Genomic DNA, 24,430 nt, shown 5'->3' with positions numbered 1-24,430 from the left:
ATTGGTCATCGCTAGTCAGATCGGAGATCGTAATAGCACAGATCGGATCAGAGATTCCTTCCTCACAGGCCTCGCCAGTCGCCTCAACGTGTTGCCCGGCCCGACGGCGCCGCCCCTCAGCCTCAGGCCGCCCTGCTCCCTCAACCTTAAGGTATTTCATCTTTTCTTCTCTTTGACTCTCTCTTTTTCTCTAATGGGTTTTCTCTCTCAGACTCTTACTTCTCTTTGTCTCTCTCTCTCTTTTATCTAAAAACTAAAAGTATGAAAGTGATTTAAGTGAAACGAGAGTCTCTCTCTCTTTAAGACTAAAGACTTTATCTGATTGGCTGATTCTCTTTTTTTTTGGGTGAAATTGCTTAGCTTTATTGAACTGTAATTGCTTAGCTTTATTTTAACTTTATTAATATTTGTCCTGTTTTGACTTTATGCATTGGTGTTGGTGTTGGTGAGTTACTGAGTTTGTCTTTTAGTGTATTGTCTATTGTGATTTGTGATTGTGAATTTATCATCTGATTGGCTCTTGTGATTGGGGTTTGTTTGTTGAGTGGGGAGAGGGGTGGATGGGGCCATGGGGTCGGGTGGAAAGTAAAGGCATGAAAGGCAGGCAGTGGGTTGGCAGTGGATAATGCACATGGGTGTGTGCTAGTGCACAGTGAGATGTGTGCTAATAGTTAGTAAAGAAAAATGACGAAGCAATTAATAAACAATAATTAATAATTTAATTAACCAATACATTATAAAAGACAAAAAAATTAAATTATGTTAGGCTAAACAACAATTAATAATTTTATAATTAATGAAACAACAATATAACAAATTATAGTTTTTAAAAAACAAACAAATTAATGAAACAACTAAACAACAATAATTAATAATTTTATTAATATTTCAAATGAACTTATAGTTTATTGTTTATTCTTTTGCTAGAATTATGGACAAATATTTGATAAGAAAACCACAATATTTGATTGTTGTTGTTGTCAATATATAAAATTTTCTTTTTATTAGATTATGTAATTTATGCTTGTTGAAGAGCACTCTAAAAAAAATTTCTAGAGCTGCCACTGTAGAGAAGTAGTAAATTTTTTTAAGAAGTCTTTTAATAATAGGATAATATTTATTTAAAAAAAAAAATTGTGATAGTACTTGCACATTTTTTTTGGTTATTCAACACACACACACACACACACACATATATATATATATATATATATATAAACACCACTTTAACTACTTTTTAATTCTTCTAGAGAAGTAAACTTTCTTAAGAAGTCTTTTAGTAGTAGGACAATGAATATTTGGAAATAATTGTGACAATCACTGGGGCTTTTTTTTCTTTTTCTTCTTCTTCTTTAAAAAAAAAAAAAAAATTATTTATTTATTTATTCAACATTGATATATATTGTTTAAAGAATTGTGGCAGCACTTGAATTTCTTTTAATTTTTTTTAGATAAGTAAATTTTTTTAGAAGTCTTTTAGTTGTTAATTTTTTTTCTTTTAAATTTTTTTTTTTTTTTTTTTAGTTTGACAAAATTATCTTGATTGCAAAAACATTAGAAGAAAAGGTATTAGTTATCTATCGAAAAAGGCAATTTAATAGTTTTTTGGGGTTGATAGAATACATATAATGAGAGTTACATGAGAGAGGATAAGCGTTTTAATCTAAATTGGGAATAGTGGATATAGTGTCTATTTGAGATCAACTTATTTAGTTGAAACTGAAAACTTTTTTGTTGAAAGTATTGTAGATAAAACTAAAAGGTAGCTGAAATAGTATAGTGAGATTCATAAATAGTACCAAAAAGTGCAATGAGTGTTGACATCCCATTTTGCAACCCACATTTAACCTCATATGGAAGGTAAAAGGGTAATTTTGCCTTGGAAATATGCATCTTGATTCTGGTCACTAGATCCTTAATCTCATTTCACCAAAATGATCTTGATATCGTAACGATCAAATCGACTAGTCATAAGCCCTAATTGGACCACCAGATTGAAAGTTATCATCAAATCAAGTTTTAATGGTTGAGATGCATTATCACAAATTGAGTCTGACTATATGTGATTATGAACAATTGATTTCAATTGGTTATAAGTATAATCAATTTGAGATCGATGATGTGTCATAATTTGATTGGTTATGACTACATTTTATGGTAGGGTTGCACACACCTAATTAACTAGATAGTTAAACATTAATTATTTAATGAGTAATTTGTGCAATTATCTTTTAATTAGAGTAAATTTGGAACCAATTAAGTCAAAAATGAGAGTGATTGGAGCCATTTGATGTTAATTGGGAGCTAATTTGGAACCTATTAATGTTAATTGTACTGAAACCATTTTCTAACAAATGACTTCTACTCACCATTTCATTGATATCTCTCAGAATATTTTGAATCTGTGAATGAGGTTAATTTTTCCCAGAAACTAGACAACCGGGGCTTCAATTTGACAGATCCAACTAACTCGTCACTCCCACGCTTTCCCTAATAACAGAATTGTATTATTTTGTTTCTTGACAAATCCAACTAATTTCCTATATTTAATGGCAATTCTGAGCACGTTCCAAGATTAATTTTTATCCAAATGTGGGCTCGTCAAAGCAACCCAGAAACTATTGTAACGCATCCGTGAGGATCCCTAATGCATTTCAAGGGAAAACAAATGTTAGTTAAGAAATAAAGCATGTCTTCCATGGCAAGACCTAATTAACAAATTCCATATTTCCACAATAATTTGATCAATTCGAGCCTGATTTTTGCCTTTAAATAATTAAATTGAAAGGACTTTCAATATTTTAATGTAATGTTAAAATAAGATTGTGAGACCCTTGATTTAAGACTTGGATTCCCAACCCAATTTGAGGCCAAACAAAATACGATATTAGCACTAACCATGCACAATAGCTATGAGGGTGCGTGCTAGTAGAATCTTAGTGAACTGAAAATGTGTAGAGACTAGGGTATAATAATCGTGCAACTCACGACCTTGTTGTGACCTAGCTAGTCACAAGACGGACGCGACTTGGCTGGTTGTGAGATAGTCATGACTTTCGTTGTCATTACTTTGATCCTAACATTTTGCCACATGTCTCTCGCAGGCATAGCAGGTCGCCTGAGGTTGCGAGATGACTCTGAATGCAGTTTTCCAAACTGGATATAAGGCTTAAGTACTTTTACCCAAATACAATTATGTCTCAGAAAGATACATTAAAAAGAAAATAAAAACATATAAATTTGTCACTAAATAAAGCCAACAAACATGAACTTCTCATCCATCACATTTAATGTCACCTTAGTTCCTAAGTTTTTTTTTTTTCCTCTATAACTATCAATTATTCTCGGAGTACATCAATGTGATATTCTTTCTCAAATAAATGATGGATTTCAGCATCTATAATCATCAATATCAATATATATACATATATATATATATATATATATATCTAATACTATATATAAAAGCGGAAGCCTTATTTTCCTGCAATTAAGGTGGTGCTGCCAAATAGGAAAATAACCAATCTAAAATTCTGCCACGTTTACACTTTAAAAGTGAAGAGTTATTCTCTTTTAGGCACTTTAAAACTCGAAAACTCAAAGGCCAAACCCATTCGTTCAACACAAACCGTTTCAAATGCATAAGCCATTACATCAGGTAAGTAAACTATAATGTTCCTATAATTTTCTTTCACTCTTTCTCTCTCATTTTCTAATGAAGTCCCCTTCTCTTAATGAAAACCACCCTTTAATTCCAATAATCCCCAAACTTCTTTTCCCTAGAAAGACCTAAAGACTGAAAACAAAAGGCACCCTTTGTATCAGTTTCGCTAAAACTATGATCGAAAATTGCTGAATTTATTTATTTTTTTTCCAGAAGGAGGATGATATTTCACATCAAGAAAGAAAAAAAAATTATAAGTTCTTTCATGTAGTTTTGTGTGTAGATGAAAAGGGATCTGGTAAATGCTAATGTGACAATATTTTGAAATAAGCTAAAAAACTCTTGAAATAACTTTGTTAACCGTTGAAATAGTGCTGGAAATAGGACCCACGATTTTTCAAATTCATCCTTGAAATTGATTCGAAGAGCCTAGCAAACTCAGTGGAAAACGAAAGCCCTCTCTGTATTCAAAAAGCCTAGAATTTATGCTCTTCTTCTCTGTTCAAATTTCTACAATCTTAGAGTATTTAGGCTTTTATTTTCTTTGATTTGTTTTTCATTCAATTGCTCTCTCTCTCTCTCTCTCTCTCTCTCTCTCTCTCTCTACCAAAATTTTGGTGTGCAAGAATCACTAATCGAAGTAAGGAATATTCCGACGAGCTAGGTTAGCAGCACCAACGAAGATCTACTTCCGCACGCATCTTCGCCAATCTCAATCAAGGTTTGAACCTTTTGATGCCCTAATTTTTCATTTTCTAATCTCTGATTAAATATTGTGCAATGCTTTTGTTGCTGTATTTGTTTTTATTGATTGAATGTGGCAATTGGGATTCAGTTTTGGTGTGTGATTTAGGGTTCAATTTTGGTGAATATAGGCTTTTGGTGTGTGATTCAATTTTCTCCTTCAAGCTTCGTTTAAATACTCATATGATTTTTGGGGGATTTTGCTATGTTTATACTAGTATATTTAAAAGCAAAGACCTCATGTTAGAGAATATAAGGTTGTGTCATATGGTGCATTCCTTGAAGTTTTCTTTATTTAGGATTTTAAATCAACAAAGTTTGCATTTATATCAAAGTATTGGTTTATTAAATTAGCCAATAGAGTAAATGCTTAAATTAGCCAATATTATTATTATTATTATTAAAAGATTTTGGCCTTTTTGAAATGTGACTTTTATAATAATTAAGGAATTTTGTGGTGATACTGAATTTATCATGGCCTTTTTTTGACCAAAACTATGTGGGTGGGTGAGAGTATACCATGATTTTAAAAATCGGTATGATCAAAGAACCACTTTTTGCTTCGGAACTTAATTTTTGACCAATTTTAGCCAGTTTTATACTGATTTTAGGGGTTTTACCGGACCAGATTGGTGCCCGATTTCAATTGAATCGATTAGTCTAGTCGGATCAAAATTTAAAACTACGAAGTATGGAATAAGTTTGGTGTTTGTGGCATGGCTCGCTAGGATGAAATCCCAACTCTTCTACCATGACCACACATTTTGCCACAATTTGTATAAATGTTAACTTGTGATTAGAATCCATTACTTACACATGGATCTATCACTAGTATTTGGCGTAAAATAATCCAATCGACATTTAGCACGTGGAAGTTAAGACAAAACTGCTAAGAGCCTTATGTGGCGTTTGGTATGGGGTAATGTTTTAGGATTCCTAGAAATGTTTAAAGATTTTCATGTTTGGTTGCAAATCACGCCAAGGAATCAGATGTCAGGAGAATCTGGATTTCTCCTTTAAACCCCTCTCAGTAATGATGTGGATTCCCTTTAAAATAGGTGGGTATCCAGATTCCCAAACTTAAAAGAAATTGTATTTTTTATAAATTGATAATTTTAACCATTTTTCCTTATCATTTAAGCTATTAAGATAAAATATAAAACAAATTATCAATATTTTTTCCCTTGTCTTTATCTTTTCCCGCCAAAATAACATAAACAAGATAAACAACTTTGTTGATATATTCTTTAACAAAGTTTTATTTAGGTTTTATGTGTGAAAAAAAAAGTTTGAAGGGGACCTTCCATTACTGCCAAGTATTCACTTTTGATGTTGTGTGTGTGTTGCTCAACAAATTATTAACAGTTTATATTTTGTTTTTCATTATTTATTTAGAGGAAGATTTTTTTTAAGGTCATGCTAACAAGTGCCCTTAGGGCATTGGTTAACAATCAATTTTAGGAAAGTTTTGACACCACTTTTATGAAAAATGAAAAAAACTGTCAAAACATTAATTGTTTTTTTTTTTCCATACAAACTTTCTTTAAATGGATTGTTAACCAATACTCGAAGGACATTCGTTAGTATTTTCCCTTTTTTTTTTTTTAAGGACTTGGTAGTTCACATTCAAATCTAAGGATAGAATGAGAAAAATAAATAATTCATTTAAGATTCCTAGGAATAAACCAAACATTATCATTTCACATTCCTTGGAATCTTAAGAGATTCCCAATGAAACCAAATATAGGAATAACTACATTCCTAGGCATCCAGATTGCAAGGCAAGGAATCACATTCCTAAGAATCTAGATGCTAAGAGTAATTTGGATTCCCCCTACCAAATGCCACATTATAGTTTAACTAGTTAATACTTCTTGGTGACCAAGACATAGTATTTCTATTTCCTACTACTCATAATTAAAAAAAGAAAAAAGAAAAAATTGCCATCTACATTCTTTTAACCTTGTTTACAAATCTTTTTAGTCGTTTATGTTTGAAGTGGGTTAATAAAAAAAATATTAGTCCTTTAATTGTGAAAGAACTTAAATGATTTTTGGTTAAGCTGCATTTGGCAATATGTAAAATATTTTCCGAGAGTAAAATATTTTCAATTGAAAATATTTTATGAAAAGGAAAATATTTTCAATTTTTTGTTTATGTTTTGGAAAATTTGCTGGAAAAGTATTTTTAGTGTTTGGTATTGCATGTAAAAACCTATTTTCAAAAAACCCAACAACCACAATCACCACCATAAACCCAGCCATCACCGGCCACTACAAACCCAGCTACCATCAACCACCACATAACCAATTAATCTAAAAAATCATAATCAAAATCAAAACCCATTAATCTCAAAATCAATATCAAAACCATCTACCAAAACCCATAATCCACCACCATTGAAACCCACAAACCACCCTAGCCAACGATCCACCACCCCCAATCGACCACCATCAACGCTTAAACTCACCCCCAACCCACCACCACTGAAACTCATGAATCACCCCAACCACCAATCCTCCAAAACCCAAGCAAAAATGTTATTTTACAATAAAATAAAATAAAAAAATTAAGGCAATGATGACATGGGTGGAAGAAGGATGGGTCTGATGAGTGAGAGAGGATGAATGTGAAGTAGATGAGAAACTACCTTCACTGACAGAGGGGCTTGCAGGCACGACTGCGAGGCTGTGGTGAAATCGGGGTGGGTTTAACTGGGTTCATCGAAGATGGGTTTGAGCACGACAGAGGAGCTGAGGCGATGCGATCAGATTGGTGATGGGTTTAAGTAGTGTGATCTGACTAGCGATGGGTTTGGGTGGATCGAAGGCTGGACTACCGTTGCTCTCTCTCTCCTTTTCTGTTTTCAGTCTGTAAAATTCTACTTGAAGGTAATTTGAATGTGTAAATTATTTTACACTTGAAGCCCTCTTATTTTATAGTCAAATGATTTAATTTTTCTTTTGACCGAATTTTCTAAGCATCCCAAATAACAAGCATTGTGTAAAATATTTTCCGGACTTCCTTTACCGTTTAAACAAATGCAGCATAAAGTTACTGCATTGCGATGGACTAATTTCAAATTAAAATGACTAAAATAAAAAATAATTTTTGGATAAATTGTTTTTCTGTTTTGCAAAATATAAAAAGAAAGAAAGAAAGAAAGAAATAGTGGCAAAGCGTAGGTGGGGCTATAGTGTTCCATCAAACCCCCCACTGTGGGTTTAAGAAACCGAAGCAACACATTGCTCTGCAAAATCTTCTCTTTCTCTCTCTCCCTCACTCTCTCACACTAGTGAGTCTGCCATGGAGAGCGTGAGGGTTCGTTTGGAGTTCAAGCAGCGGCACCTTCTGAAGAAATCGCAGTTGAAGGAAGGTCTGAAACGGAGCTGGTTTCTCCTCAAACCTGAAATCGAAACCATCTCCGACCTCACCACTCATCTCCTTCACAACTTCGACCTCCTTCGCTCTTGCCCTAATGGCCTCATCCTCTTCGTAAACCCCCCCCCCTCTCTCTCTGCATGCCCTAATTTTTTTAATTTTCATATATTTTTTGTTTAATTTGTTCATCTTGGTTGAGAGTTGAGATTATTGTCTGGAAAAATCTACTCTTTTTGGTAGCCCAGTTTTGATTTTCTGTGGAAACTACATGCATTGTGGAGTTTTGCATTAGATCATGTGTTAAAGCTAGTGAAAAATTGTTCAAAAGGGGAGCTTTGTTCTTGTTATGCTGTGTGGAGCTTTCTTTGATTATTTGCAATTTACACTAGTGTGATCTTTGTTGCAGATGGATGGGTTTGTGTTACCACCTTTTGAATCAACTTGTATTTTGAAGGACAAAGATATAGTCTGGTTAGTCAATAAGAATGTATTATTACTGATTTTTCTTGTGTATAATTTATGTCATCTTGATTTTGGGTTTGAGCGTAAACTGCTGAGCCCGTCAGGGGCGAATGCCTCTGGATTATTTGGCAACTGGTCCTGGGAAGTGGGGTCAGTTGCTTGTAGGTTTTACTGGCTAGAGGCGAGTCCAAAGGGCTCTTCTTTAGAAAGATTATGTCATCCTATTTTGATTTTTTTTTTTGTGGGTTCCTGTTTTTAAACAGCGTGAGAAGAAAAGGGGACAAAGTGTTTGATAGTATCAAGGCAGGTGATGGGGTGGACTCTATTGTGGTGGTAGATGAGAATGTGGAGGAGCAAGGTGTGGTTGATGGTCTGAAGCTTTTGGCAAATGAGGAGTTTGATAAGGAATGTGATGATTGTGGACACGAACGCAAAGTTTCCAAGAAAAGAAAGGCATCGAGGAAACTTCATAGCCCAAAGTATGTTTGGTACTCCATTTGTGATATAATTGTTATGTTGATGCTTTTTATTTTGCAGTTTAGAGTTATTTTCATTATTTCATGCTGGTTTCGGAGACAATATTTATTTATCTCACACAATGAGTCAGATAAACAACCCGAAAATCCAATTAAATTGGGGCTGACACACAATGTGTTAAAGCCCAATTCTATGTTTGCTTTAGGATGTTATGCTTTTAGATCATGTGTTTATCAAAGATCTGATCACTGCTTTTATACTGATTTCACTGGCAGTATTTCATAATGTTATTGTTTAGACACAAATGAGAATCAAAACCCTGAAGCAAGGATTGAATTCGAGTTGTGATTATCTTTTTGTGCATCCTCAACATCAGATCATTGACTGTGATACTTCCATCAAGATATTCCCATACATGTGATGACTGCTATACATGTTAGTTTTGTGCTTTATACTATGATTCAGAAGGGTTCAAATTTTTAATACATCCGGCATATCCGATTACCCAGCATCTTACACAAAAGAAGAAGTTGAGTTGTGTAATATGAAATGCTTGACAGTGAATTTCTAAGTGATATATTTAATAATAGAAAGGGTATCTAGTGGTGCCTTATTCAATATAAAGTGTAATCATATTAACCATGGAATTACTATCTCATCTGAACTCCAAAAGCTCACTGGAAGCATTTTTGGGACATGGTTTTGGGTGTTGGTTTTAATCATGGTTTGTGGGCTCTAGTGTGATTAAAATCATTAGTAATTGACCTTTTACATTGCACTGCTTGTTTGGCGCAAATTTGCTGTGAATATTCCTCTTTATTTTTATCATGCTCTTTTGGACAGTGGATTTATTTCCTCGGGATTAGACTTATTAGTTTTGACATTTACACAGTATCCTTTCTTTGTTTCTAAATTTTGTAATTCCTTTTATTTTACCAAAATTTTCCTCCTTTGTATTGTTAGCTATTCTTATTTTGCTTGGATATATGCTTGCATGTGGTTTTTGCAGATCTTCATAAACAATGTTCTGGTTTGTAACTCAATTTTGTTCTTTCTAAATAACAGGAGGAAGAAAAGCAAGGTTGCTGCTACTGATAACTGTCTTGTTGTTCCTGAAGATGATCAAACTAATGTCCATGCAGAGGATAATGGAAACCTTCATCATAGTGGAGTCCACCCGAAGAAGAGGGTCAAGAAGGATAAATCATCCAAATTACCAGGTGAACGGGATAAGTCTAGTGCCCTGGGAAGTAATGAAAAAAGTAATGACACAACTAAGTCTACACCCAATGTGAAGAGGTATTTATGTAGCCTCTATATATTTTCATCATCATCCATGATATAGAAGTCCTGGAGTTTGGTCCCAGTGTACTGCTGCAAAACTGTGCTTACATCTTTGCATATGCATGTTTGCATGTATTTCTATAGCTTGTTGTGTCTTGAATTATTCTCTCTTGCTCTCTCTTTATCTTACAAATTCCCTTTTCTTTCTCTCTCATTTCTGTTTAGCAGATTCTGCCAGCTTCAAGAAAATGGCAATGAAAGTGTCAATGTATCCCATGGGCCTGGCGAAACTAAAAAGGTTCTTGATTTACACCATTGTTTGGTTTAGATCTGTGGTTTATATATACATATTTAATATTTTTAATGTATGAGGGTGAATTTTGTATATAGTAGTAATTATTATTATTTTTTAAATTTTAGTATTATCTTCATCTACAGAACATACATTGCCTAGAGTAACTTATTATTATTCTTTTTATTTATTTATTTATTTATAATTATTAAGTATTTTATTGAAAATAATGAACATCAAGTACATGGGTATACAAGATGTAAAAACAACTAAACTTTCAAATACAATGATCAAGAAACTCCAATAAGTTTGAGAAAGAAAATTTTCCCAAGGCCAATAACCACTTGAACAGTGTCCTCAGAATTGGCTAGAGTTACATATTGTGAGGGGGTAATGCAAATGTGCAAACAAAAGCAAGGATAGCTGGGTTATGTATTTACCAGTTAGGACTTTTTGATTTTATTTTTCTTTACTACTTGCAATAGTAAGAATTTGTTTTACGTTAATAGATTTCTACCTCACTAAGAATGCCAATGAGCTTTGTTTCAAATGACATTTCCTCCTTCCAAAAAAATGTGGAGTGTCAGATCATGGATTCATGGTGTGACTTACCAATAAGAAAAATTCTACCTCTCCAAGGTTTTATAGAATCATTGTAACTTGTAAGTACTATATTTCTCAGATTTTCCATGGTCATTGTTTCTATGGACCACAGTTTGTTGCTATTACCTGTCATCCTCTCTTGATGTGAACTATGTGCTGGATGTTTGGTGATCCATATATATAGTCAACAACTGTTGAGAAAGTCAAACTTATATAAAATTACTGGATGAAATACAAAGAGAGAGTACAATATTGGAAAGCCCAAACCCAGTTTTGTCATCCAAATCCATTTTCTCTAGTTTAGGGATCATGCAAGAATGCAAAATGAACCCAAAGCTATGCATCTATAACCAATGCAAGGAACCATACCATGTGGAGTATGTAGATTGCTAGATGCACAGTGTGCCAGGAATTTGAAATTTTAAGCTTCACCTCTTTACATGTTTAACTCTCCAAACTTGAAATCAGTTAACTTACTATGCTTGGTTATTTTGGTCAGCTCCCTAGTAGAAGTGCTCGGCGCAAAAAGGCTAAAAGACAATGGTTGAGGGAGCAAGTCAAAGCTGAAAGTAGAAAGGTACTTGGTGTTTAGAATTGATACTTTTAGGATCATAATCAGTTGTTTTTACACCCACTCATGCGCTTGCACACACACACACACACACTTAGACACGCATTTACCCTCTCTGTGACAGATAGAAATGGTGAAATTGATTAGTAAAAAGCTGACAATTCAATTCTATATGACGTATGTGTGCATGTTTTGATCTGCATGGTAAGCCTATAATGTCAGTGATGTAAGGGTTGGGGGGATTGTTAGTCAGTCTTCTATAGTACCTGTATGCCTTAATGGAAATTTTTATCTTATTCTTGATTTAAAAAAAAATTATTTATTTTATATTCAAATTTGCAGCAATATCAGGGGCAAATAGTCAAAAAAGATGATGAGCAATCACCTGTTAAAGATAAACAGAAAGTTTCTGAAGAACATGACCAACCAGATGAAGATAGTGATGAAGAGGGCGATGTTGTACCCATAGTAATTAGGCCAGGACACATCCGCTTTGGGCGCCCAAGTAAAGGTTTCTCTCTTTATCTGGCCCTTTATCTGTCTCCCTCTCTCATTGTGTGTCTTTTGTTAGTTTGGAATTGATAGCTCTATATTTTTCTGCCATTTCATTTTATAGCAGCTTTACATTCAAATTTTTAGAATTGCAATGTCAAATATGTGCCATGTTACTGCAAAGGATCTGACATTATTTTTATTCATGTAGATGCAGATCCATCCGTCCAGCAAAATGAAATGCCAAGGGTATGTTCTATTTATATTTGTAATTTTCTAATGCTTGCTATCTCTTCTGCTGCCCTGTATTTTGATATTAGGTCAATATTTGCTATCATGATGCAATAAATTGCTTTTGATTATAAGTACCCTTTTTCTTTCATTACAACAAGTGGGGGAAGGGAAATTTAAACACAGGTCTCTGTATTGGGAGAATTGGATTATGTCAGTGAACTACAATCACTTGGAAAGTGTCTTGTTAAATGTGAGGATATTTTATTTAGGTAAAAGTAAAACTGAAAGTTTCAAGAAATTTGAAAATGCTAATCTAACTAAAATTCTATTACTATAATTTTCAAGAAATTATTATTATTATTATCATCATAATTTTGTGTTTTAATATAATAAATATTGCATCCTAGATACTGTGCTTGCCCAAGTGGCTCGACATATGTATTATGTGTAACATTGTTGTATTTTTGCCATGTGCCTCATTAATTATTTTTACATTTAAATTTTACATAATCCGTAGCATCACACATCCATGCTACTAGTTTTGTATGAAGTTAAGCCTTCACACTTTAAAAAAAAAAAAAAATGAAGTTATGCCTTTACATAAGATACAGACTCGACACTGAAAGCTTATGTTTGGGATGATAAAGGTTACTATATGAATAAGGATGGACCTCTCACTGCTTTACCATTTAAACTTATTCTGCAAAGAAAATGATTTTTAACATAAGGCACTTGTAAGATTTGCAAGACCCAACAATTCACATAAACCTGGTAGTTCTACTGCAAAATAGACTTTGCCCTTCTTCTTTTTTTGGAAGGAGTTACAAAGCTACATAATCATGTCACAAAAGCAAGTCATTTAAATGAATAGGGTCATTTAGTCAATGCTTTGTTCTAAGACATACAAGCACTGTGTTACAAATGGGATATTGCAATAGTCTGTCAATTGGCTTTTAAAGGGACATGGAACCAAAACATTTAGTGTTTATATATTTACAAATTATTCTCTTAGTGTTATTCTATTTCTATATTTCTGGATTCCCTTTTGATCATTGAATTTATCAACTTTGGTCATACTTCAGGAGAATTCCCAGTGGAATGGAATAACCTGCAAGAAGAAGGGTCAAAAATGGGGTATTGAGAAAAATGCTTCTCACAAATGGAATGATCGTATGAGTTGGAATCAAGAGAGTTCTGATATGCGTACTTCTGAAAGAAAAACACCTGCAACCAGTCCCTTAGACTTTGATAAGCTTTCGCCTTATACTAGCATGCCTAAGGTTTGTTTCTTCCACACTTAAATTGTCTTTTCTTGTGTGGATCTTTCTTTCTTCCCACATTACCAATGTGAGAGAGAGAGAGAGAGAGAGAGATCATGTGGTCACAGCGTGCTTTGTAATATCAGGCCTTTCACTTCTCTACTTGGATTTTTTGCTATGAAGAAAACGCCATTGTGTTAAAGCATTTTGTAATATCAGGCTTTTCATACCTTAGGTTTCTTTCTCATTTTTCTTGGTGCAATTAAAGCATTATTTGTGTTCTTCATATGTTGCAGGAAGGTGATGTTATTGCATATCGTTTGATTGAGTTATCATCGTCATGGACCCCTGAACTTTCCACCTTCCGAGTATGACTCTTTCTGCTCCTTGAATACTTGGTAGCTGATTATGGGAATGGAATATATCATTTACCCTATTCTTTTGCCTGTAGGTAGGAAAAATATCACGCTATTACCCTGAATCCAAAAGGATTTTTCTGGTAACAGTTCCAGAATATCCAATTGATTTTGAGAAGATAGCTGAGCAGTCAGAGGAGGAGTATGGAGCTCAACCTGCTGCATCCCTTTATGGGGAAGATGGTTCTTTAAAGGTATTCAAGCCTTTCGTTTTCTTTTTCAATTTTATATTTTTCCCAACATTTTTGACAAGCAAGCTGGTGAAATATTCGTTCACAAGGGGACTTGTACCATTCTCTGTATTACAACTCCCAACAGACTTAACCATAAGACCAATTCATATCTTCTAGATATCATAAGAATGTCTTGCTCATTCAATGTTTTCATTGTAAGTAATCTATCAATAAAAATAAAAAATAAAAAAAAATGTTTTCATTGTAAGTAGTAGTTAAGCTTGGAGGGATAACAGACAATTTGAAGGCAATGTCTTTGGAAATTTAGAGAAGTCTTAAGAAAATTTTTCTCTATTTTTACTTATCGAAAAAAAAAAAAAAAAACTCTATTTTTGATAAGTAATAATTATTTTATTGAAAAAATACTACTACATGTACATATAAATGAACACAAAAAAGCCAAACGAATTACAAAGAAACAATATTATGTACAAAAATGTAGCAACTCCTTAAATTAAGCTAAGGAATTACAACTGTTAAAATCCCACGCACTAGACCAATCAAATAAGGATCTACAAAAGATTTTATCAATTGAATCACTGAACTTTCCATATCCTCATTCATGAATTAATTAGTTCTGATACATGATATCAGCATATATGTAGCATGCCAGTCATAAAAATTGATCCAGGCTAATTTTTCTGTATGGTTCAGCAGTCATCTATTCCAGCTATTCAACTTGGAGTTCACATGGTCTCAAATGAATGTTAAAAAGGAGAATCATAAAATATAATTTCATATTACACAATTTGCTGGTTGAGCTGCTTGGCTGATTGATGATGACCTAGTTTAACCTTTTTTGGGATATTAAGAACTTGACCAGTAAAATTACTGTAATGTCATGCAAGGCTTTACATTTTTTGTGTTCTAGTAATATAGAGAGCTCAAAATTGGTATTTGGGGCCCTTGTCTTTGTATCGCAACTGATAACTGGTAACCTGGCAAGGAAAGGCTCATTATTGGTTTTTTTTTTTTTTTTTTTTTGATTTTGATCGGGGCTCATTATTGTTATTAGCAGAGACTTACGATTGAAGCTTTTCTACAGATAGATTATTCATCACTTGTGGATGTCCGCATTGTCAAGCATGGTAACTTCAATTCAGGAAAAGCGGTTGTGAGCGAGGTTAATGAAGTTCCTGTGGATAATCAAACTTCTGTCTCAGGGTTTGGGGCCAGCAATAACAATAAAGAGACCCCTGCCCCCACACGAGGTATCTACTTTATGTTGTTTTCATGCTGCTGGTAATCTGGTATTTAAGTGGATGAATTCTCATTCTGTGTTGTTATCTTTGTAGAAAATGGAGAAGTAAATGTGTGGGAAGAAATCAGCCAGGCTTTGGACACAAAGAAGGCCCAGCTCTCTCAGGAGGACGGTTGGAGTAGGGAAGAGAGTTCATTAAAGAATGGATGGTCCTACAGGGCCTTAAGAGGCAGTGCACTGGGTCCAACAATGGCTCGTTTAAGAGCACAAAATGGACTATAAGAAAATCCACCAGCATTAGGGCATATATATGCTGTGTTCCTGACAATGAGATCCACCTCTTAGCCAGTGTTTTGGAAAGTTTTGACGAATGTAAAGATCATATTGTGGTTTATGTAATTAAGGGCTGCAATGGCTATCAAAGACCAACTTTTTTTTATAGAAAGTTGGTCAATTTTCTTGTCATTTTGAAGAGTAATAGTCTAAAGGAGGAGGAGCCCACTTTTGTGAACTTTATTTACAGCATCCCTATTGGCTTTTATCAGGCTCGAGTTAGCCTAGTAAGTAGTAAGTGCTCTTTTAGACATTAGACCATTTTGGTTTAACGATGGAATTGGAAAAGATTGCCAAAGGACTTGGGCATGTATTCAATTCCCAAGCTGTTGTCCAAAAATGACTTCCCTACCTCAGAAATTTACCTTTTTCGTTTCCTTCTCCATTTCTCATATTCCTAGAAATCAATATTGGCTATAAGTAGCTTTTAAATGTACCTCACTTTTGTATTTGAAATAAAAACTAGTTATCCATATGCCTAAGTCGGTGGAAAATACATATTTTTTTGAGTGTGGATTTGTGGGTTGTGGCAGACTTGCTGAGAATCTTGACCTTCACTAGAATACGCATCCTATTCAATCCTTCTTTTTGCTGATAGAGCAAGAATAGTGCACTCGTAGGTTTGTTTTTTCATTTATTGTTGGTTCTCTCTCTCTCTCTCTCTCTCTCTCTTCTCTTCTTCTTTTCCCTCCTTTTTTGAGAATCACAAGGGAACCCAATTTAATCAATGGCTTTGTATGTAAAAACGTGAACGTCTCAGCTGAATTAAATATCCAGGCAAAGGGTTTCTCTAGAAAGGAAAAAATAAAAGCAGGCAAAGGATGGTGTAGAGTTCTTTGAACAATTAGTGTTTTATACTACATGTTTTGCAGTGCTTATTTTGTAACCAAGAGGTAGGATTTACCAATGCTCCGATAAGTCCGGAACCACAATCTTTTGCACAAATTTTCTTATAACTGTTGAGGGAACAAATTGTAAATTATAAACTTATGAAATAATAAAGTGGCATCATTGATAGATTTAGACGAAGATTAATAATATCTTAAACAGTTTTAACAATTATGAAATTTTTGTGAAAAGTAATACGTGTAGCATTACTCCCAATGCTCATCTATAAAGTTGGCTAGTACAGCAAACTAGATATTAAACTTGACTGGTCACTTTTGCGTATTGCTACAAAGCAAGAACTTCAGCTCAAATTAAATTAGATGGCTTGTCTGTTTAGCATTGATTTTTACAACTAACTTCTTAGCTTATTTGTTTATGTACTATTTTTTAAAAAACATTACTTTCTTTTTCAAAGGTATAGCCATATTTTAATTAACTTTTGAGTAAAAAGTCAAATAAGCTAATGCAAAACAAACGATCAAATTCTTTAGACTTTTTTACCTTATAGTTAGTAGTGATTGTGCCAGATTACCAAATTATTATTTTAACAACCAACACAACAAAAATGAAGCTACAATGAAGGTGCTATTGCTAAATTTTTTAACTATTGAGCTGCAGTAAACTGCGGTCCACTGTAGCTCAAAGCTAAACACATAAATTAATATTGTATTCCTCTTTCTCATATTTTAATTAAAAAATGTTTCTCTCTTCACTTTTTCTCTCTCTCTCTCTCTCTCTCTCTCTCTCTCTCTCTCTCCACCCCGAGCTCTTGCCCAAATCATCTCACCCCTACCGCCTAGCCACCGAACTAAAACCCTAAGCCTGAAGCTGCTTCAGACTTCTCTCACTCTTTTTTCTTTGGCTGAGCTTGAGCTTCACCTTCACACCGATCTCTCCTCCCTCCTCTCCTCTCTATGACTCAAAACTCTCAACAAAATGTGTTGGAATTGGTGACTACATGGGATTTCTGAGTTTGTGGGTTTGTGGGTTCTAGATTGCTAGGTATTTTGGTGGTGATGTGGTGGTGGTAGGTTGTTAGGGTGGGTTCAATGATCCGTGGGTGTGGGTTTGGGTTGAGATCGAGTTGTAGTGGTGACTGGTAGTGGGTGATTCGATCTAGTGGGTTTTGTATTCTTGGGTAGTCCGATTTGTGGGTTTTCGATTTGTTGGTTTTTGCTAGCGGCAATTGATGAAATTTGGGTGGTTTGATCTGGTTTTTTTTTTAAGGATATATTCATATGGGTTTGTGTTTGATGTGGATGTGGGTTTGGTGGTTATGGTGGTGGAGGTGGTGCCATGATGGTGGTGGTTGATTTTAGGTCATGGTTTGGTGGCTGTGGAAGGGAGAAGATACAGAGAGAGAGAAGAAGAGAGAGAAAATAATAAATAAATGAATAGTGTTAACTATGTAGTAAAAAATAAGAGCATTAATGTAAGGTGAGTTGTGAAATGGTAAGTTAAAATAGATAAAATAGTTTTTTTGGGTGCTAGAAGCTAAATTTTTAGCACTACCACTGAATATTTTTAGTAGTTGCTTTCACCAATATGGGACCTGAATCCTGATTTAGGAGGCGTCTGTTCTATATAATCAGACTTCAAAATTGTAGATTATGGTCCATACAAAAACAAATATGGTACCCATAGTTTAAGATTGGGAAATATCACGTGTGAATATAACTACTGTGTTAGTATGACCTTCTGAAACCTTCCTTAGCCCTGCATAAAGGAATGAAAGAAACCTTGAGCAATTTCAACATTGTGCAATAACCAGCCTATTTCAAACATAAAATCATGTATCTGAATATCAAGTATAGAAAATGAAACGCAGAGAGATAAAGATCTGCTCTTTAAGAAAGATGGCTTTGCTGCTTTCTTATTTCATTACATACAGCAACACCTTCGGTGCTCAATGTAGCCAAAGCCCAGATAAACAAAAACTAAGAGCTACCAGAAGGGATGAAAAAAAAGGAGCAGTAAAGAAGAAGAAAAGGCCTAACAGGGAAAAGAATAACACAAAAGCTTTTAATTTACTACTTATATTATCTAATATTATATACTTCTAATTCCTGTAACTGTAGAACAGGCTTGTTCTCTGTACATGCTTTGCTGTAATAATGATTCACATCCTTACCATTCATCACACAAGCAGATAATAATCAGTTCTACTGCCCGGGATGCTGACTTACCTTTCACAATATGCATCAGACCCTTTTTGACATTCCATGCAAGAGCTAAATTGACTAGGAATTGAATTCTTGAAAAATGCTGCATGCTTTGCTAAACAGTCTCAATTGCAGCCTCGGTCTTGTGTCTTATGGGATGATATACAGCTGAGATAGTTTAGAAACTGTTCTGGCTCTTCACTTTCTCTTATTATCTGACACATAACATATATCTTGTTAACAAAATATAAAGACATTGTATCCAACCGAAAAGCCCAACACATGGTTTCTTACATGCTTTTCTAAGCCACAAGAAACGAATTTTTAATTATTTTTTGGGGGAAGAGAAAAGTGTAGTTATTACTTATTTGCTTTTTACTTCAGCCAAAATATACCACAGGTTTATCTCACTTTAAAGTAACAAAACATGACTTGCATGTATAGCCTTTCAAATATGAAAGAAAAGCAGCTCAACTAGCTAATTCATCTTATTGAAGTATTATTAGTCTGGACAGAAATTGCTGTAAGCCTGTTACTGCTACCTCAGTATGACATTTTAAGCGCTAGAAGAGTTGCCATAATTTAATACTGTCCTTGAGAATCATGTTCCAGGATCATTGATCCACCGTGAGGAAATGGACATGAAAGACAGACATGATCAAAATTTTCAAGAAGTAGCCAGGAAAAGTTAAAGAGGTCATAAATTTTGTCTGTGAGACTCAAATGCTGTCTTCATTTCCCTCTGTAATTACAGTTTAGTGGTTAACCAACTGACTACTGCCATAAAACATAATTCCACTGGCTCTGATGTAATTTAGATTTTGAGGTTATGAATCGTGGGCAATTAAATTGCACATTTACTTTATGTTTTGAGAATTCAATTGTTACAACAAGCGGGGGAGAGGGGATTCGAACAGTGTTTCTTCTCATAAAGGAGACCATGCAATGCCATTGAGCTACAAGGCTCTTGACATACTTTATGTTATATTTATTTTAGCAGATACACACATGTTCAATAGCTGAAGCCAGAGAAAGTTATTTCAACAAATTTAATTCCATATAATTTTCCTTGTGACTTGGAAAAGAACACTTACATGCAATTGTTTGGCAATGCCACATTCAATCTTCACTCTAAAGTCTAAATCTCCAAGTCTTGATCCATATGACAGACTTCTTAAACAAATGGATCATGCTAGAAATCTTAGAAAGTCTTCTAGTGTCTTATGCATTACTAAGTTTCATTTCTGATACACTTCTGACAATGGTCCCCTCAAATTTCATTTTTTTCATTTCTTTCAGTTGATGACACAATGTAGTGAAAGTCAATGTTACTATGGGTGAAGAAGCCAAAGAATAATATGCAATGATGATAAGATATACTAAGACTCAGTTTTCATGTTGGCTTTTCCTCCCCCACACCAAAACCTGTTTTGCTCTTTTTTTTGGTAGGTTTTATTTGCTTCTCTTTATACATTCTCCCCCCTCTTTCCCCCATACCCTCCACAGCAACACCCCATTCTCCTCCAGGAATAAAAGAAAAAGATGTAATTTCTTTTTCCTGGTGGGGCTACCTTTTATGGAGCTAGTGTTATCCACTTTAGTAACCATGCTGTATGTCAACATCATAAAAGTTTTAAGTTTCTAATTAAAAGACAATATAATTAATCTCTCTCAAGATGTCAAGAACATTTAAAGCATGCCATGCAACAAGGACTCAATAAAACACATCATATAAATATAAAGTGAAATATTACCTGTACAGGGATATCCGCTGGCAAACCCATGTGATTAAGGAAGTTGTGACCAACTGTCTCCCAGTGAAGATTACTACTATCCCATTTTCCATCGATGCTGATCAACTGACTCTGCCCTTTCACATCCAAAAATTCACTCCCCAACCATACAAATAAGATTTTGCGACTATTGGTGCCTACACTCACATCTGGAGCCAACAGAAAGTATACAGATCTGGAATCAAGAATGCAAAAAGATTGCATCTCCAATTTATTCATACAAGGCCACTGGAACAAAACTGGGGTTACCACTCCTGCAACCCTGTTGATCATATCACCTGACAGAGGATGAATTTTATTATCGTCCTCTTTCTTACTTTCAATCTCACCTTGTAATTCAAATCCAGTATCAAACATAATCTCATCTCCATTGGCTTCATGCTCAGATTGGTTGCAATCAACATCATTCATCACATCATCCTCGATGTCAGGTAAAGCGAAGGACCATGATCGTACCAGATTCTTAGGGACTTGAGATGGCTCATCAGCTGAGGGTAATAACATTCGAGGTGGAGGATTACTCCCTCTGCGCTCCGCAATAGAGGGTGAAGTTCCTTTACATGGCAAAGAAGCATTTCCAACTCTCAAAGTATGTTTATCAGAAACCTCCTTTGCAGGCAGAGTTTCTTTATAAATCAAACTAGAATTATCTGCTAAGGAAGCATTCATTTGAAAAAATTGATCTGTAGATTCCCAGCCCGAAGGTGAAGGCTGCTGCGAAGACAAGTATGACAAGTCAGACCAATTAGATGATGATGGTGAAAAGGTAAATGAACTGGCGTAATCAGAGGTTGATGGCGAAATTGTTGGGGACTTGGAGCTGAACTTCGGGCTGCGGCCCGGAAAACAAGAAAAAGAATCTAGTGAACTGCAAGTAGGTGTGGGTGACAAGGCAGGATCAGTTGTCAAAGAACAGGAATATGAATCTGGCGAAGCACAAGGAGGTGTCATTGACAAGAAAGAATCAGTAAGAGTAACAGAGTGTTCCACTTCTTTAGAAGTTTCCCTTATCCTATCTGGGCTGCCATTTGGGAAACAATCAAAGGAATCTGGCGAACCACATGGTTCAATTGATGGTGATAACAGTGGTGATGGTTCAATCAGACCAAGAGAGCGTTTTACTGCTTTCTGTGCGTCTAAAATCATATTTGATTCATCACTGGATTGAGTACAATCACTGTTCAGTTTGGAGGAGGTGACAAATTCTTTCATGAGACCATTAGCAAGCTTCCATCTTAGTCTCCCCCATCCATTTTCTCGGGCGGGGAGGCAAGTTTCTGATTCAGTATTTGAAACTGAAAAAGGTGGAACAACCCCACCAGCAATCGCCTTGTGAAAAATTTGAAAATCCAAGTTATATTCATCCACCTCCCTTTCACCAGCCTTAACTTGATTTGCTGCAGCAACCAAATCATTTTTGGAACACAAATTCCCTTCCTTTCTGACCTCCATACTCTCAGAATTGTCTGCTAGGAGTTGCCCGTTGGCAAGAGCATCCCAAAATTCTGATGGCTCTTCACCTTCTTTGATACTCACAATCGGTCCCTGAGCCCCTTCATACCGAATTACCTGATGTGCAGCTCCCATAGCACTATTTGACATCACAATATTGCAATTTTTCCCAGTCCAAACGTATATAGCAGAAGGAACATGCACAATAAATGCTCCACGAGAGTCAAGGCCTTGTGCACCTGGATGGCTTAACATTTTTGGTACCAGATGAAGAGCAGCATATGATGAGTGGGGGGCCATCCGATACATCCTAATCACCGAATTCGGGCTTGCAGGCACAGCATGTACTCGCTTCTGGCACTGCAGAAGTTGGCAAGCAAAACCCATATTTGGGTTAGTCACCGCTCGTGCTGCCTTCACATATTGAAAGGCATCTTCGAAGCTCTGGCCCTCCCTCCACATGAGGTATGCAATAACCAAAGAGGTCGATCGTGACACTCCCTGGCAGCAATGCACAAGAACTCGCCCACCTTGCTTCCGAACATCTTCAAAGTAATCAAACACATCATAGAGAATACTTGTAATATCCTCAGATGGGCTGTCTTGCAACCAAAGTGTCTTATACACAAGATCACTCTTGAAATATTCAGGAGAAACAAACCCAACACAGTTCAGCACATGGGTGATCCCATTCTTCCTCAAAATCTCGCGGTTCTTTGCAACAGCATCACTTCCCAAGTATATATGCTCAGCAATTCTCGAGCATTCCTTGTTATAAAACGCAAGCTTTTCCCTCTTAAACTGGAATTCTTTCACGGGTGGTTGTTCCGAATTTGAATTCTCAAGCGGTTTAGCTTCCCCTCTCGGGGTTTGGGGATGAGGCCATATGCCCAGATCATCAGAACCCGCCTTTGGCCACTCCTCTGCAGTCCTCCGGTTGATTGAAAGTGGCTGAAGTGGGGGCAAGCATGACCGCACTTTACTATTCAATTGTGGTCTAGGGCTAGGGCATGGATTAGGCTTGGAAGGAGACCGGTCAGTCCATGAAACTGACCGCAAATAGGTTCTCCGGGTACCTCCTCCGGTAACCGGGGTTTTATCTTCTTCCCCTAACATACTAAAAAGGGAAGGGAAAAAAAAATATATAACAAAATTCTACAAATTTAACTGACACCCATTAAAGGATTGTTCCAAGAAAGGTCATAGAAACAAGCCAAATGAGTTTCTTTGGAATAAATAGCAGATATTTGAAAATTCTCAGTCTCCCTTCTCACTTTTTTTTTTTCTCACCTAAAACCCTTGACCCTCTATCTCTCTCTATGACTATCTAACTCTCTCTCTAAAAGTACAATCTTTCTATCTAGATGGACAAAGAAGAAGAAAATTCAAACACGAATATGACCCAGTAAAAAACTCTAGCTGAGAAGTATATAGTTTGGCTTACAGATTCAACAACAAGAAAAAGAGGAAAAGTGGAAGATAGAAGAAAAAAATTACATACAGTGTAATAGTAGAGAGAATTAAATACAGTCGAAATTGTTGAAGAGAGACTTACTCCAAAGAATCTATCTCTTTCAAGTTGAAAGGTCGCTTGTTTTGTGTGTGTACTAGCAGCAGACTTTTGAAACCCTAATAGAGAGAGAGAGAGAGAGAGAGAACTGAGTTTAAGGGAACGAGTTGAAGAAGTGAGTTACCAAAGTGGATTGGGTTCATGTCATGGCTGGGTTTTTTGGGAAAGAGATTTGTCTCTTTTGGACTGAGGAGGAGAGAGAGAGAGAGAGAGAGAGACTGGGTCAAACTGCCACGTCAGCGTTAGATGAGTAATAGTAGTGTTTTTTTTTTTTTGGTTTTCAAAGACATGCAAGTCTAGCTTGTGATGTCATTTAAAACGTTTTTTAATGTTTTTAACTTCAAACCAAGAATTTATCAAACAAAGAACCTTGAATTTTACAACTAAGAAAGTTTTGGTTTTTTATTTTATTTTTTTTTTATTCCATTTCCTATTTTTGGGATGTTTTGAAATGTAGTTGTTTTTTAACTGTCTTATCTTATTATTTACTTTATTTAAAAAGTCAATACTTCTTCTGTTCCAAATTATTGGTATTTAATTTTATTTTGAGTTATTCAAAATAAAATTTTCTTCTCAAAATTAATAAATAAAATTTTTATCTTGCATTTTACTTTATTTAAAAGTCAATGTGATTCTTTCCTATAGTTTAAATTAATGAAGATAATTTTGAAAATTTGTACATTTTTAAATGACCATGTATTCAATGATGTTCTTATAAAAAATTGGATTTTTTAAACATAATCAACATTTTGGGATGGACTAATGGAGGTCGTATCATTTTTTTTTAAGTTTAAATTAATGAGGGTAAATTTATAAATTTGTACATTTTTTATTAAAAGACTACACAATAAATGATATTCTCTTAAAATGTTAAATTTTTTAAGCAAGACCATCAATTTGGGACGGAGGTAGTAATAGA

General features: G+C 35.0%; 2 protein-coding genes across 4 annotated transcripts; one reads left to right on the top strand and one right to left on the bottom strand.

Moving 5' to 3' along the window:
* The first annotated feature begins 7,571 nt into the window (after nucleotides 1-7,571).
* LOC115982405 (coilin) lies at nucleotides 7,572-16,128 on the top strand. Of its 2 annotated transcripts, none has more exons than XM_031104991.1 (13): nucleotides 7,572-7,903; nucleotides 8,196-8,260; nucleotides 8,515-8,730; nucleotides 9,794-10,027; nucleotides 10,241-10,310; nucleotides 11,407-11,484; nucleotides 11,821-11,989; nucleotides 12,182-12,219; nucleotides 13,287-13,484; nucleotides 13,760-13,831; nucleotides 13,915-14,073; nucleotides 15,158-15,323; nucleotides 15,408-16,128. In XM_031104991.1, exons 1-13 carry the CDS (start codon nucleotides 7,715-7,717, stop codon nucleotides 15,593-15,595), a joined length of 1,842 nt encoding a protein of 613 aa, XP_030960851.1. In that variant the 5' UTR covers nucleotides 7,572-7,714; the 3' UTR covers nucleotides 15,596-16,128. The 2 variants fall into 2 exon arrangements, with proteins under 2 accessions (XP_030960851.1, XP_030960850.1); XM_031104990.1 differs by having other exon boundaries at nucleotides 10,238-10,310.
* Nucleotides 16,129-17,972: 1,844 nt separating this feature from the next.
* Nucleotides 17,973-23,674, bottom strand: LOC115982404 (protein-tyrosine-phosphatase MKP1-like). Of its 2 annotated transcripts, XR_004089613.1 has the most exons (3): nucleotides 20,451-23,674; nucleotides 18,721-18,911; nucleotides 17,973-18,250 (listed from the first exon to the last, which is right to left on the bottom strand). XR_004089613.1 is itself a non-coding variant. In XM_031104989.1 (2 exons), exons 1-2 carry the CDS (start codon nucleotides 23,055-23,057, stop codon nucleotides 18,822-18,824), a joined length of 2,697 nt encoding a protein of 898 aa, XP_030960849.1. In that variant the 5' UTR covers nucleotides 23,058-23,674; the 3' UTR covers nucleotides 18,376-18,821. The 2 variants fall into 2 exon arrangements, 1 of the variants encoding a protein (XP_030960849.1); XM_031104989.1 differs by lacking the exon at nucleotides 17,973-18,250 and having other exon boundaries at nucleotides 18,376-18,911.
* Nucleotides 23,675-24,430: the final 756 nt, after the last annotated feature.

Source organism: Quercus lobata, chromosome 3 (assembly GCF_001633185.2).
Source record: "Quercus lobata isolate SW786 chromosome 3, ValleyOak3.0 Primary Assembly, whole genome shotgun sequence".
Lineage (NCBI taxonomy): Eukaryota > Viridiplantae > Streptophyta > Magnoliopsida > Fagales > Fagaceae > Quercus > Quercus lobata.
The sequence above is the reverse complement of the archived record's forward strand: the minus strand, read 5'-3'. Positions and strand labels throughout refer to the sequence as shown.

What these genes read in the sequence shown, in the direction of transcription:
- LOC115982405 (XM_031104990.1), top strand. Translation starts at nt 7,715, where the DNA reads ATGGAGAGCGTGAGGGTTCGTTTGGAGTTCAAGCAGCGGCACCTTCTG. An exon ending in AGGAAACTTCATAGCCCAAA is followed by an intron (nt 8,731 to 9,793) that starts GTATGTTTGGTA and finishes TCTAAATAACAG; the next exon opens with GAGGAAGAAAAGCAAGGTTG. An exon ending in TCAAAGCTGAAAGTAGAAAG is followed by an intron (nt 11,485 to 11,820) that starts GTACTTGGTGTT and finishes TCAAATTTGCAG; the next exon opens with CAATATCAGGGGCAAATAGT.
- LOC115982404 (XM_031104989.1), bottom strand. Translation starts at nt 23,057, where the DNA reads ATGTTAGGGGAAGAAGATAAAACCCCGGTTACCGGAGGAGGTACCCGG. An exon ending in CAGCGGATATCCCTGTACAG is followed by an intron (nt 18,912 to 20,450) that starts GTAATATTTCAC and finishes GTTATGTGTCAG; the next exon opens with ATAATAAGAGAAAGTGAAGA.